Below are 14,299 nucleotides of genomic sequence, written 5' to 3'. Positions count from 1 at the left end.
TTTTTTTACAGTGTAAGCATTGAGAATTACTTTGTTTTGTCAATGTTTGCGCCGAAATATGTTCTACATGCCATCTAATATTAGTAAAATATTCATAACTAAAATTTTTACTTGACTATCAGAGCCATGGTCACTGTTTCTCCACAACTATGTAACACATACAACTCTACTTCTGCAAACCCACTTTCAAAAATTTTGTTCGCAAACGTCTGGAATGTACACAAACAAACCCAGCAAAATGGGAGGAGCCTAACCTTAAAGGATGTACCCTGCATCAGGCCGTTATTTTATACTTGCGCTAAACACTGTTATATCCATACACATTTTAATTTACTTATCTTTCACAAAACGAAAAATTGTAAACAAGGAAGGGAAAATGAGGTAAGTTAGTTTTTATAGAAATAGTTCATATCTCCCGAAAAATTAAAACGGGAGATAAGAAACTGAGAATAAATAATCTACATTAATAGTTACGTAGGGCATTTTTTTCGCCATTTTTCGAAATTCTACCGCAAATCGTGCGAACAATTGGTAAGTTTGGTTTTACTTTAAAAAATCAAATTTCTGAAGAAAATCGAACGCGAGGTATGAAACTGAGCACGAATAATTTACATGAGTTACGTAGTATGTTTTTACAATTTTTAAAAAACTTGACTACAATGGTTTCTATTTGGATTTAAAATATTGTCTCCGAAGAAAATCAAGCAAGCAATAGTAAACTAAACAAGATCAAAATACATAATTTGTTTCATATGATTTGATATTTTACCGGAAAGGGGGTGAAAATGTGGTTATTTTTGTAAAATTATAACAACTATATCACCGAAGCCAATCAAGATGATTTTAAAGCATTCGTAAGTATTTATAAACATATAAAATCTACCATTTATTTTTTACCACTTTCCGAGTTTCTACCACTAGGAGATAGGAGGGGTGTAAATATGGTTTTTACTGTAAAAGCTTTATATATACTAGTCTAAAACAAGTGGAATTAAGATTTTTTAAAAAGTTAATGTCTAAATTTTTAGCAGGTATTATTACTGTTTTAGAAAAAAAATATAATGCACTAAATTGGTATATGATACATTCGGTTAGAAAAATTTAAACTTAATATAAATGTAGGTTATTAGAAATACTTTATATTTCACACCTGAGCAAGTAAACATCATGATGAATTTTGTTTGATTTTGTTAAAGGATATTGCAGTATTTACTAAATATATAGTTCTGAATTTTCACATAGGCATCCTGTGGTATAAGAGAAGAGGGTGAAAATGTAACTTTTACTCCATTAAAAATAATCATAGGTACTAATCTTAGAAACACATAACATAAGAATTTCGATACCCTTTTTATACATTTCATAAAGAGATGAAATTTTTTCAAAAACTTTAAATTAATATAGGTTAGATATATGGAATGAAATTAAACAGGTGGAGGGTGGAGGAAGTTGTATTTTAACTATTTTGATCATTTTCCCGAATTAAATGAAAGTGGTAATGTAAAATATAATATAAATGTCTTTAGTAATAATATTTGGAGTTGTTAACAAACTTTTCATAGAATAATAGAGTATCAGCAGTATCTAGAAATCTGCACGAGACGCCACCAGTTATTAGCTAGTCATTTGTATGTTTATCCAATATTACCATTGACTAAATATAAAATCTACTTTGTACAAAAGAGGCTGGAAAAAACCATTCAGAAATCATCCATTCAATAGAGACAGTTTAATGAAAATAAATAAAGCACACACATTTGCAGAAATAATAATAATAATGATAATAATAATACCATATTCAGAAAAAAAAAACTTATTTTTTGAGTTTTAAGTTTTGGTCGTCGACGCAAAAGCGTTGACTTTATTTTAAAGTAAGTTTTCAAATATCTTAGCTGCATTTTAACTGTACCTAATGTCAAATATCATTAAATATTACACTACCAATTTTTTTCTCTCAGTTATTTAACCATTAAAAGTTTTAATTTTCTAACAATTTTCAGGCGCATAAAAAACCATTTACCAGTCAATCCGTCTACAAGCTAATCACCTTTACAAACGATTTGAGAACTTCACAATAATGTCAGGTTTAGTTATAATTTTCGTGGAAAATGTTTTTCTAATTTGTACTAATTCGGTGAAATGACGACCAAAATATGTGTCTTTACTTCAAATTAATAAGTTATGAGAATATTTCCACAGCACCAGTTTGTGATTGGCATCTTTCTGTTGAAACTAAAAATTTCGTAATATTTTTTTTATTAATATATTTTTTATTGGGTTGTCATAAAAGATTTTATGTACCTAATGTGGAATATTAATGTAGTACAAACAAAAGTATTTAAAAATATTAACCCTTTGAGGCACACAGAAATATATTAAAAATAAATTAGAATCTATTGTGTAACTTTTAGCAGACGTGGCGGAATGAAAAATTAAAGCAGCCAATGTTGCTTGTTCTTGTTAGGGTCGCCAGATAGCAGCACAATACTCACGCGAGGTATTTCGGCAATACCACTGAAACATTGCGAACCAGGGGCGCAACAACTAAATTTCCAAAAGGGGGGGGGGGGGAAATTTACCTTTTTATAAAGAATGATCGATCCCCCCTATTGAAGCGGGTGGTCCGGGGGTCCTCCCCTGGGAAAATTTGTATTTCAAGGTGGAAAATGGTGCTATTTAAGCAGTTTTATTATCTAAAAATTGATTACACAGCACTTTCTTTGCCCCCGTTTGCCCCAACTTCTAGGTTTCAGAGGGGGGGCAAAATACCCTTGCCCCCCTGTTGTTGCGCCCCTGTTGCGAATAGTAACATTTTTTCAAAGTGGTATCATAGAAATACCACTACAAAACAAAGGGTTAAATTAACTGTAAGTGTGCGATGCACTGCTTGTAATAAAAAACACACCGGGAGCTGCAACTGCTCGGGGGGGGAGGGGGGGGGGAAGCCACGTGCCTGCCAGATAGCCGAGTTGCGCGACTAAGCAGTTTCCCGCGCGCACTTTGCTCGCTCGGCGCTGCAGCAGCGCATACAAGCTGCACACGAGCTGTATATAAGCTGTGCGCGCCGACCCGGCTGGCCACTCGTCTTGCTGCCCGCAAAGATGTGGTCATGCAAGGTGCTGTTCCTCGTGTCCATTGGTAAGTGCCGGCCTTCACTTCCACGATACAGTCACTCCAAATCACAGTGTTGTGAACATTAAACCCCGCTGTGAATTTTTCTGTTTCTTTGCTCCTTGTAAGCAAAGCATTTTTAATACAGTTACAATCGTGGTATTAATTTAGATGAACATTCAGTTTCAGCCGCAAGACTCTTTGCGTTCAGAGCACTTGCTTGACGCTTGTTTGTTAAAGTCGTCAAGGAATTGCTTTTACTTTGGAACAATTCAAGTAATAATGGGGAATTTTAAATTTTAAACCGCATATAACGAAGAAATTTAATCACTTGTTAGAGCTTATTCACTATTCTGAAATATTACAACGTTAAAACTTTAATAGATTTAATTTGAATACAATAATTTAAGTATTCGTGTTCATGCACTTATTTTACGTGTTTTATTCTACTTCACTTATATTTATTAAATTAGGTACGCTTTTTACCTTTTACCTCTTTATAAGATATTTTTTTGGAAAATTAAAATGTGTTTAAATAGTTTTGAATTATTATAAGGGACTCTACAACATAACTCAAAGGTTATTTCATAAATTATTATTTTACTTAACGGGATATATAAAATGGCTAGGTAACACTATTAATTAATATATGTAAAGAATACATTTCAACGATTGTCCTTAAAAACTGTGTGATCGCCCAAATTATTTAGTTATGTAGGTACTTTAAAATGTTTTCAATAGTATTTTAATTTGTAAATAATATGTAAATTTAAAGAAAAATTAGAGAAAATTATTAATTTGTAACATTCACTGGCATAATAAAAATAAATTTTTACAACCATTCAAAATTATGAGTAGAAAACATAGCCGATAAATATTGCATGTAAATGTTATGATATTGAAAATCCTGAAGATATACTTACATTTTTGACCAATATAATACAAGGTTTTAATGTCTAAAATGTTCTATAGAAATAATTCCATTGATTTCTAGAAGGGCATACATTTCAGTGATAGATAAATACCATTCTGCTTATTAATTCTAAGCTTTCCTATGAAATATATTATATTGTAAAAATCTAAATTTATTGATGCCCGCTTGAAAGCACACGTTCTCGTTCAGGAATGCCGTTTATCTATAATTTGTTATTTTTATAGGAAAAATCGTTAAATTGACATAACTTGTACATTTTTCCTTAGCTTTGTACTTAATACGAAAAAAATCAGTTCTATTTCAAAAGGATTCATAAACATATACTTGAAAACTCACAGAATTTATAAAATACAAATGTTAATATAGTGACCTCACTACTTTTTGTTGACATTTTTATTTATTGCACCTTGAAAGTAATTTCATTTATTTCATGTAATAAAATATTACCTTTGATAGCAAATACTATTTTGATTGAAACAATGCCGGTAATTTTATCATGAACTTTTATTTTTTCCAGCTGTGGGTGCCTTGGCTTCAAACAGTGGTAAGTTTTGTGAAACAACAATATTATGTATTTTAACACACAATCTAAATTGATGGGAATCATTTACCAAATATCCAGTAAAAATATTTATTTTTTTCCGTGTTACAATACGAGGACTTCCATAACTGGCAACGGGTGCTATTTGTCTTTTACATGCAAACAACAGATATTGTATTACACAAATTTAATTTAGTCAACAGAGTGTTAATGAATCTTCTTCCTAATAAATTTATTTCGCCATCAGGCTACATAACGAGTAACACTAAGGAACATATATCAAAACGATATGACGCATCAATCGATTACTGAAAATCATGAAAATATTACTTTTAAAAGAAAAAAAAACTGAGCTTGAACAAAATACAAATATCTCAGCACGATACAGTAGATACACATGTAAAATTGGGTTAAATAGTCACACATGCACGTGACACTTAATAGGTAAGCATACATATAGCATTTTAATTGTTGTCATAATATCTCCAGAAAAAAAAATACTATAGCTGTTCATCAGTGACAGGAATTTGGCTTGAGTCGCACTGATGAGGCTAGATTGCAAGCTAGTTCGGCTGACAAGGCTTCTAATGTGTGCTTCAGTGTCACTCCAAGCGCTGCCTTAACCTAACTAAGGCTTCCTATCACAAAAGATAATGAGGATTTCGATGTAAAATTAATTAAAAGTTACAATATCGTTGTCTGGAATTTTTAACTATGAAATTTAACAGGATATTAACAATTTACTAAGATATATTTACGAAACCTCTACCTAAAGGTTTGCCACATTAAAACAAAAGTGTCAGCAATTACAACATATGTAATAGGTATATGAATTAATGCTGCCAAGTTAGTTATACCTTCAAAAAGGTTGTGTTGTGGTTTAAAAAAAAATGTTTTTAGATTTGTTGATCCACTCTGCCAAATGTTTTCTAGCTAATAGACCATTCAAAACAGTATTTTGTAGTCAAAAAACGGTTTGTTAATATTTTGTAATTGCCATAAAACTGTTTATGTGGACGAATTCATATAATATGTATAATATTATAACGTGCTCTACGAAATTCTGTATAATTATAACACTTAGCCAGTAATTTTATATACGTATATGACAACACACGCAAATACATACACATTCCCTGATAGGAAAGTTCCTTCACATTATTTTTACTGACAGAAAAATACTAATGTCATGTAATGGACATTTAACTGCGAAAACTTTGTCACAATAGGAAATTTTGCAATCAACAGTTTTTTTGGAAGTGCCTCTCACCAGGCATACAACATAAATAATCAGGCCTTTGTTCATCATGGCCTGCAATGATATGTATGACATGCAATTAATTATCATGTACTCTATTGCTATTGCTAATTTTTTTAACATTAAGAATACTAGGCCAGAAAAGGAAACTTGAAATCTCTAAAAGATTATGCATATCTTAAAGGCGTCAATTTTCATGAAGTTGCAGATGTAAGCTATAATTTTCTATTGTAGCGCATGTAAACATATTATGTAATAGTAATTTATGCATTGAAAAAAAAAGCAGTACTGTCCTATCTTCGTTTCAATTCGTTCCTTAAGTCCTCTTTGAGCACTTTTAAGAATTAACTGTATCGTAAGCATGCCAATACTTGTAAGACTTGTGATCTTTGAGTTACAAATACAAGTTGAAAACAATGTACGAAATGTTGAAAGTAAGAAAATTATTGGCAAACATTTGAGACAGTGTTTAATCTCAAAAACCACTGGCACCTTACACTCCCATTGTGACATCTCCTAGCCTATATGTAAATCATGTCAGACTCTTCTGTGGTCTCAGTTGAATCGACACCGCCATGTTTTTCAGGGTTAGTTTTAGTAATTATTACGAATTGGACATTTCTTGAGTCTTTTCCACGTTCAAATCTCACTTCCAAGAACTGGGTTTTGCACGAGGTTACTATACAAAAATTAGCTAGTCTCGTAACTCCAATAATAATATTGAGGAACAAGTGGAAAACAACAAAAAAATATCACTCTCGTATATTGTGGACTAAGTAATCTGCATTGAAAATGTTACCATTTATGTTGAGATGATGAATAACAGAAAACGTCCATGATATATGTTTGTTGTGGTTGGATTTCCCCCAAAGAAGATATGTACAAACGTGAGGCAAAATGAAGTTAGCCAAAACTAAGTAAAGCATATACAAACCAAGCAAAAAACTTTATAGGAGAAAAAAGGTTTACTCGGGTTTCTTCTATTCCATTCATTTGTGTTCGCCTCAAGCCGTGATATAAGCAGCCAAATATTCAGCCTCGTGTTCAAGCTCTCAGAGGTGAAACCAGAGAGTGCTGTGCACGTGACATTGCGAGTGTCAATTTACTGTGAGCTCTGCACGAGCTCTCTAATACACTCCGGAGATTTAAACAAAAGTTAAGATAGTTAAAAAAAAATCTAGATAACCATAGTGATGTTATTTCAGAAAAATAACTTTCATTAGCTTTAGCGAGAGAGAGAGAGAGAGAAAGAGAGAGAGAGAGTGTGTGTGTGTGTGTATGTGTGGTATACTTGTTTGCAACACGGCGTTAGAACTGGCTGACGAATAGGACAATATTTAGGGCTGAATTCAGAAACGTCCTTCGTAAGCCCAGTCTGCTCTCATTCTCCTGGTAGCCTCTCCAACTCTCATACTTCATCACCTCCTTTCGAGTTTCTGCCAGATGATAGCCTGTTCCTATCCGCTTTCAATAGAGATCTAGCAGCACTGCACATTTTCTCGGATGAACTGCTCAGAGTGCGTGCGAGAGAGCGCCTATCTCTTTTAGATTGTCTTGTGTCGCACCAATTTTTATTTAGATGTAAGTTGTGTGGCGCTGGGTACGGGACAATAAATTGTAACATTTACTCCGATGAGAAAGCTTTTATTTTTTAAATAAAGCTGCATTACTAAAACTTTTATAAAAAGCGGCTTATAAATTTGTAATCAAAGCATTTTACTGTCAGGGTGAAAACTGCTCGTAATTCTCTCTCAGCTGTTTCCTATAAAATGAAAGACTAATCACTGACATTTCGAACAGTTTATTAGACGTTGTCTGTATCACGAAAATGAACTACAGTAATTTATTAAACTGCATAAAACAATATACAAGCATATAATTTTTGAATAAATAATAGTGATCATGTATGATCACAAAAAAAAACATGGCTTTGGAGACTTCTTGAGTGTCACTAAATTAATACATATTTGGTCCACAGTTCCTAGCGATGTGTTTCTATCGAACTGTGGTCTTCCAAGTGTCAAATATAATACATGGTTTTTCAAACCTTCGAAGAATTAAAAAACCACGCCAATATCATTATAAAGTTCCTTCAAATCTTTGCCATCGCTACACAACACACGGTACCAAGTTCCTATGCGATCCTAATGGGCGAAACGATTTTTTATCATGTGCCATTTTAAATTCGAAACAGATTTTAAAGAATATTCAATATATGGCTCCACGATGTGACAAAGATGTTTTATATAATTTACTATTACATACAAAAACGTTTCATTTGGAAAATTACGTATCAAAAAACGGCAACAGTTTCGTCGACTTTCAACCGAACACGCATTCGAACGAGCTTCAGACTATATTCACTTTGAAGTGGTTGGCTCTTCTCATCTGGCAGTCGACCAACCATCTTACGACATCTCTGCCAAGCAGCATCAGTTAAAACGGCTTTCGGTGAGCGGACATCCGTCGATAGACGACTCTGAATCTGGCCATTAGTGTTTACGACAACCCATGAGCCAGCGAGCGTGGCGCAGTTGGCTAAAACGCCATTCATCTTCGGTAGGAGAGTTCTGGGTTCGAGTCCTGGATGAGGCATGAATGTGTATGACGTTTTATGATGTGATTTTCATAAGCCGCCCGCTGATAGGGACCCCAGCCTAATGGAAATTATATATATATGTATATATATAAACAAACAAATAATAATAAGCACGATATTTTGATTCCTCTAGCCCTAGCGTAGTTACCGACGCATTAACATCATCAAATTAATATAATACATTTCAAAAACATTTAAGTCGCTTCGTTGGGTTACCACAGTGCTATCTTTTGCAGCCTGGAAACCGGGGGCTGTGTACAAGTTCCGCACTGAGGCGCGAACTCTTACTGCCATACATCAAGTGGATGATGTATACGCAGGTATTCTCATAAAGGGAGACTTAGAGATTCGACCTGCGAGCAAAAATGTCCTCATCGCCCAGGTAATGATACAACTACAGGAACTGTTCTAGTTTTTGCTATCGTGCTAAATCCAAACGCTAAGTTATTACCTTAAATTTCTAACATATGGAATTTAAATTTAAATATGTATTCCTATAGCAAAATATTCTTACAACAATATTATGAACGGAAACTATTACGAGGAAATACTGATTTCAGGGAAAATATTACACTGCGTTCACCTACTAACTTCAGATACCGTAAAATATTATTTTAAAATAAATACTATTCCATGTTTCATAAATGTTGATACATAAATATTTTAAGTGTTTTATTTAAACGAATTTCCATGACATAATTTGTGGAAAATAAATCTTTTAAACTCTTTCTTTTGCAATGCACATTTTGTTGAATACTAAGTTACTTATTCTTAAACCAGTATAAACAGTATAGTTTTTATTAAGTATCATTCAATGAGTGCAGATAAATAATGAAATATATAATATTAACTTTGTTTTTTCTTCTATTGTTGTACCAAGGTAAAAAAATTACTTTAAAAATTATTTCATTGTAAATGGTGAATACATAATCCCAATTTATCTTCTATGAAATGGTTGATTTTATTTAATAGCATGTTAATAATATATTAATAATGTTTATTTTTATTTTACTACATAGATTTTGAAAATGTTTGCTTTCTCAGCTGAACCACCCGAAGTATGCCTCGATCCAAGCGAAACTGCCTGGAGGCTGGAACTCGCCACTGCCCGAGAGGTATCTGGATATGAAGCCTCTGCCACTCTCTGGGAAACCATTTGAGATCAGACTCGAAGACGGTCTTGTAAGTAAAATGCGAAGTAGGCCTACTCTATATCTTAATTAGATGTATTTGCGAGTACGTAGTGTCTTATAGGTTTGGATACAGAATAACAATAAATGTTTTGCCTTGTGTAAAGGTGTTAAAATAGATTAAGTACCCAATAATAATAACTTAGCCATTGAGTTGGCTTTATGTTATTATTCCTACACATTTATTTTTATTTTTTATTCCTAAAACATTAAATTTCAGTACATGAATTAACAGCAATATAACACACAAATGGCTTCTTGATATAAGTCTCAAGGTCGCGACCAAATTTGTCTAAACCACTTATTTCAGCGAAGCTTTCCCTTTATGTCCAGCAATAAAAAATCCAGGATTATGAATGATACAATAAATCATAGAAAGGCCTTCATAAAAGTTGAAACGCTGTTGCTTATTTATAGTTTGTTTTAAAAAATTGATATAAAATTTTTTAAACATAGCAACAAATGAGCTATTGCAATAAATGTAATTTAGTATTACTAGCACTTAATATACAATGATACAATGTATTGTAGTGTGACGCGTTAGACGTAGTTAATGTCGACCATATTTGTCCGTGCTTTTACAAATAACCATAATGATCTGCTATTGGACTTGCTGTTGATTGTCAGTATTGTCATCAATTATTATACTACACTGGTTTTCCAAACAGGTGTTTAAATGTATGGTGAAATATTAGATGCAATATTATAAAAGTTTAAATTTGCTGAAAAAAAATGTAATATTCAAAAAAAGATGTTATACATTGATATATTTCCTTTTATAGGTTGTTGATTTAGTGGTAAACAAAAACGTCCCTACGTGGGAGGTTAACTTGCTGAAATCGTTGGCAAGTCAGCTCCAAGTCAACACTGAAGGAAAGAACTTGGTTTCTGGAGGTATAAACATCAAACCAAACCATACAGCCGCTTCTCCGAATGCAGTTTTCAGGGCAATGGAGGTAGGGATTTTGTGTCAACAATGTGTACTGAAAATCTAATATTTTAATACCAATATAATAATTTATAAACCATTAATAATTTCATGTAACAAAAGCTAACTTTAGCTAACAATGTATTTATTTCCTGTAATCAAAAGCATGCTTTAAATGTTTGTTCTGTTCTGACTTAAGGACTCGATCACTGGGAAATGTGAAGTCTTGTACGACATCGCGCCGCTTCCTCAGTTAACCATTCTGGCTCAGCCGTATCTTGCTCCCCTCGTCTTGGATCTTGAAGACACGCCAGTCATCGAGATTGTGAAGACTCAGAACTACAGCAACTGTGATCGTAGAATAGCTTTCAACTTCGGTTTTCCTGGCAACAGTGAGTTCCAGCATCCGGATGGTAACCAAGCTAACGAATTTCTTTCGGTAAGTGCACCAAAGGTTTCTGCATTAAAAATATATATATATATAAATCAAAATGATCTTAGTATTGAATAAATTAAAAAAGCAATTTATGTTAAGTCACTACATAGAAAAGCGATTGGTTCTGCTAACAAATATGTGGCTGATTCTCAGTAAAGGAGTATTAGAATGTTCTGAATGAATAGGGAATAATTTTGATCTGGAATGTTTAATCTAAAGTAACGAATTTTATAGATATTATGTGTTTACTTGGTAGCGCATTTCTTGAAGGTTTCTTCCAACAATATAAATTTTTGATTCGGTATTTGTGACAGTGTTTCTGGCTGGATTTCCGTCAGTATGGTTTAATATTGTTTGTGGTTACCTATACTATGAAATTGTATATTAATTTTGATACATCTGAAGAAGTATAATATTAAAAAAAACTTGTTACTCGTACATAATAATCAGTTGTCAAACGAAACCTGTACACATTCTTTGTAAATGTCCACTAACATAATGCTGCTCCTTTTGCAGAGATCTACAGTCTCCCGCGTCATCATCTCCGGAAGCCTCGACCGGTACACCATCCAGTCTTCCCTCACGACGAGCAAGGTGGTCCTCAGCCCGCTGCTCTACAACAAGCAGAAGTCGATGGTGGTGGGCAGCTTGAACCTGACCCTCGAAGCGATCAGGACTGCCTCGAGCGCGCCGCAAGCCGTGGCCGACGGCAAGAAGGCGGGCAGCCTCGGTTACACGTACGAGAACGCGTACAGGTACAGGAACGTGGCCGACGTCGCCAGCAGCGCGGCGAGCAGCAGCTCTTCCAGCTCCAGCTCGCACTCCTCCGAGTCCAGCGAGGACGACGTCGTTCACAGCGGCTCCGAGCAGAAGCCAGACAGCGTGTCCCGTTCCTCCAGCGAGGAATCGCGCAGTAGCGGCGGGGCTAGCTTCGACTCCATCTGGGGAGGCAAGAACGAGGACTCCGAAGAAAAGAGCCAGAGGTCCGTTTCAGCATCGCAAAACCAGGCGAAAAGGTCGTCGGAAAGCCAGGAAGAAGACAAGGAGAAATATTTCGGGGGAATGAGATTCAAGCGAGCGATACACAAACGAGAAAGATACACGCAGGATTCGCGCATGGAGTCCCCTGAACAAGACGAGGAAGAGGCTAGCATCAGTCGCATGGCATCTGGCGAGCTGCAGTCTTCTGAGAGCTCCCAGGAGAACAACACCCGAGGAATGTACAAAACTGAAAACCGCGAAGAAAACTATTACCTGCCACTCCCGGCCCTCACTGAACCTCTAAGTCTGCCAATGCTGCCACTTTTCGCTGGAATCTCAGGGAAATCTGTCAGCCAGAAAATCAACATCGTGGATTACGTTCGGAAAATGGCGCAGGAAATCGCTAGCGATATTCACAGCGATGATTTCATGGCGAAGCAAAACTCCTTAGAAAAGTACTCCATTCTTATTGACCTGATTCGCTCGATGGGCACGAAGCAACTGCAAGCAGCTACAGCCAGTCTATACTCCAGCTACTCCTCTCGCAGCTCGAGTGAAAGTCACAACATTCGCCTCAGTGCATGGTAAGACACTCTTTGGTACAAGTATCTTGCTCGTTTGCAACCTCTAGTTTGGGATATTGCATTTTCACTTCATTTGTTTTGATTTGCAGATATTCACTCGTTTTTTTCTCCACTATTCTAGCTTTTCAAATTACTTCTAGTAGTTGTCAGCTTTTGTTTTATTCCAACAAACGAGGGCCCACGTCCTCGACACTCACTGGACGGTAACCAAAAATACCGGTAGTTTGTTGGCTCAAAATTACCAGGAACCAAACCTAAAACCACCCAAATCCGCCGTGTCAGGTTCAAAAAATAATAAATCCAAATTAAACTTACGCAGTAAATAGTGGAGTTTAAACTGAAACTACTAATATCGGACCTTACGGTGGTTCGTGCTAGAAAGATATTAAACTTTATATCTATTTTCATCATGTTTCATATTTTCTTTCAACGTTTTATGAAAATATGTAAGAAATTTAACATATTGGCCTTTTAAAAGTTTCGTATCTGAATGAATACAACCTCTATTAAGAATGCACTTCATTGCAACAAAAACGTATGTAAGACCTATAGAACTCACACTAAATACATTTATGCCTTACGTTTATAACCTTTTAAAGCAAAGTCATTATATAATTAGGCTAAAATACCTTGGAAATTACGTTTATACTAGGCCATCTACAAAATCAGTTATAACCACTGCGCAGCTAAATAGCTTGACCTGACATTCTTATTAAAAAATATTTAAATTTTAATTAAATCATAACTGGGAGCTGACCTTTAAAAAGGCCTTTAAAATTTGACTACGTAGGTTTATAACTCACTGGAGACGGTTCTATTGCAAAGTCCGACATGTGTTCTAAAATACCACACTGCCGTTCGCACATCAGGCATTGAATGGCAGTTGAGCACAGTGGTGACGCAAGTTGGCATACACTTTCAGGTTTTACAAAGTTAATCCCGTTACGGTGGTATTTACGTAAGCAGATGATTCCGTAATACCGTTTACGTTCCAATTGCATAAACTAACGTAAGCTCACTTTTTGACAGACACATGACACCACTTAAAATTGCTTCGTCTAAAGAAGTTTTGTTTACGTATGGCAATACACAAACAATGAGTTATTTAATAATACTTTCACCATACCTAAATTCACAATCAAAACAAAGTTGCTGCTACCAGCGCACGGGAAATCTACTCAAAAAATTTCGCTACCTAAGGCCCAACACTGAATGCAAGTTACAGGTAGAAGTTCAGTTTCCCAAAATACGTAACTGCGTAAGCGTAAAATCATAAACTTGACGTATACCCCAGCAAAGATTTCGCTGGATGGGATTTATCTAACATTTTTTTTATTTTTACTTGGCTTTACCTTAATTCTCGAAGTAGAGGTGGAGGTTTAGGCCAATACAACATGTTGCCAATCGTAGTACCAAGCGTCCCACAGTTTACCGTTCTCTCGCCCACGTCGAAGTGTACATTGCGGAGCTGCTCCGCGGGGGCGTGAGTTCCCATTCAACTCCACATGACGACTCGCCACCGCCCGCGCTGGCTTCACGTGACGTCATACGCGGCTAGTTGCGCTCCTAGCGGCCGTCCATGCAACCACGTTAAGTTGCCGTAACAAACCACGATATAAAATATAAGACCCGTATACTTAAATAAAAATTCAAACAATTTAAATGATTACTATTCGATGATTATTGGAGCGAATAAAATATTTAAACCAAGCGTACAAACTTAAACAAAACTACTTA

At 35.1% G+C, this 14,299-nt stretch overlaps 1 protein-coding gene across 1 annotated transcript in view; it reads left to right on the top strand.

Annotated features, from left to right (window-relative positions):
* The first annotated feature begins 3,044 nt into the window (after nucleotides 1-3,044).
* The window catches only part of LOC134528927 (uncharacterized), a 79,066-nt gene continuing 67,811 nt past the window's right edge, over nucleotides 3,045-14,299 (top strand). The window contains exons 1-7 of the mRNA XM_063362596.1: nucleotides 3,045-3,138; nucleotides 4,563-4,589; nucleotides 8,680-8,825; nucleotides 9,488-9,625; nucleotides 10,416-10,589; nucleotides 10,761-11,000; nucleotides 11,514-12,562. Coding sequence (XP_063218666.1) covers nucleotides 3,102-3,138; nucleotides 4,563-4,589; nucleotides 8,680-8,825; nucleotides 9,488-9,625; nucleotides 10,416-10,589; nucleotides 10,761-11,000; nucleotides 11,514-12,562 — 1,811 coding nt within the window. The 5' untranslated portion in view covers nucleotides 3,045-3,101. The remainder of the gene's footprint in view (nucleotides 3,139-4,562; nucleotides 4,590-8,679; nucleotides 8,826-9,487; nucleotides 9,626-10,415; nucleotides 10,590-10,760; nucleotides 11,001-11,513; nucleotides 12,563-14,299) is intronic.

The sequence above is a fragment of the Bacillus rossius genome, chromosome 2, assembly GCF_032445375.1.
Source record: "Bacillus rossius redtenbacheri isolate Brsri chromosome 2, Brsri_v3, whole genome shotgun sequence".
Lineage (NCBI taxonomy): Eukaryota > Metazoa > Arthropoda > Insecta > Phasmatodea > Bacillidae > Bacillus > Bacillus rossius.
The sequence above is the reverse complement of the archived record's forward strand: the minus strand, read 5'-3'. Positions and strand labels throughout refer to the sequence as shown.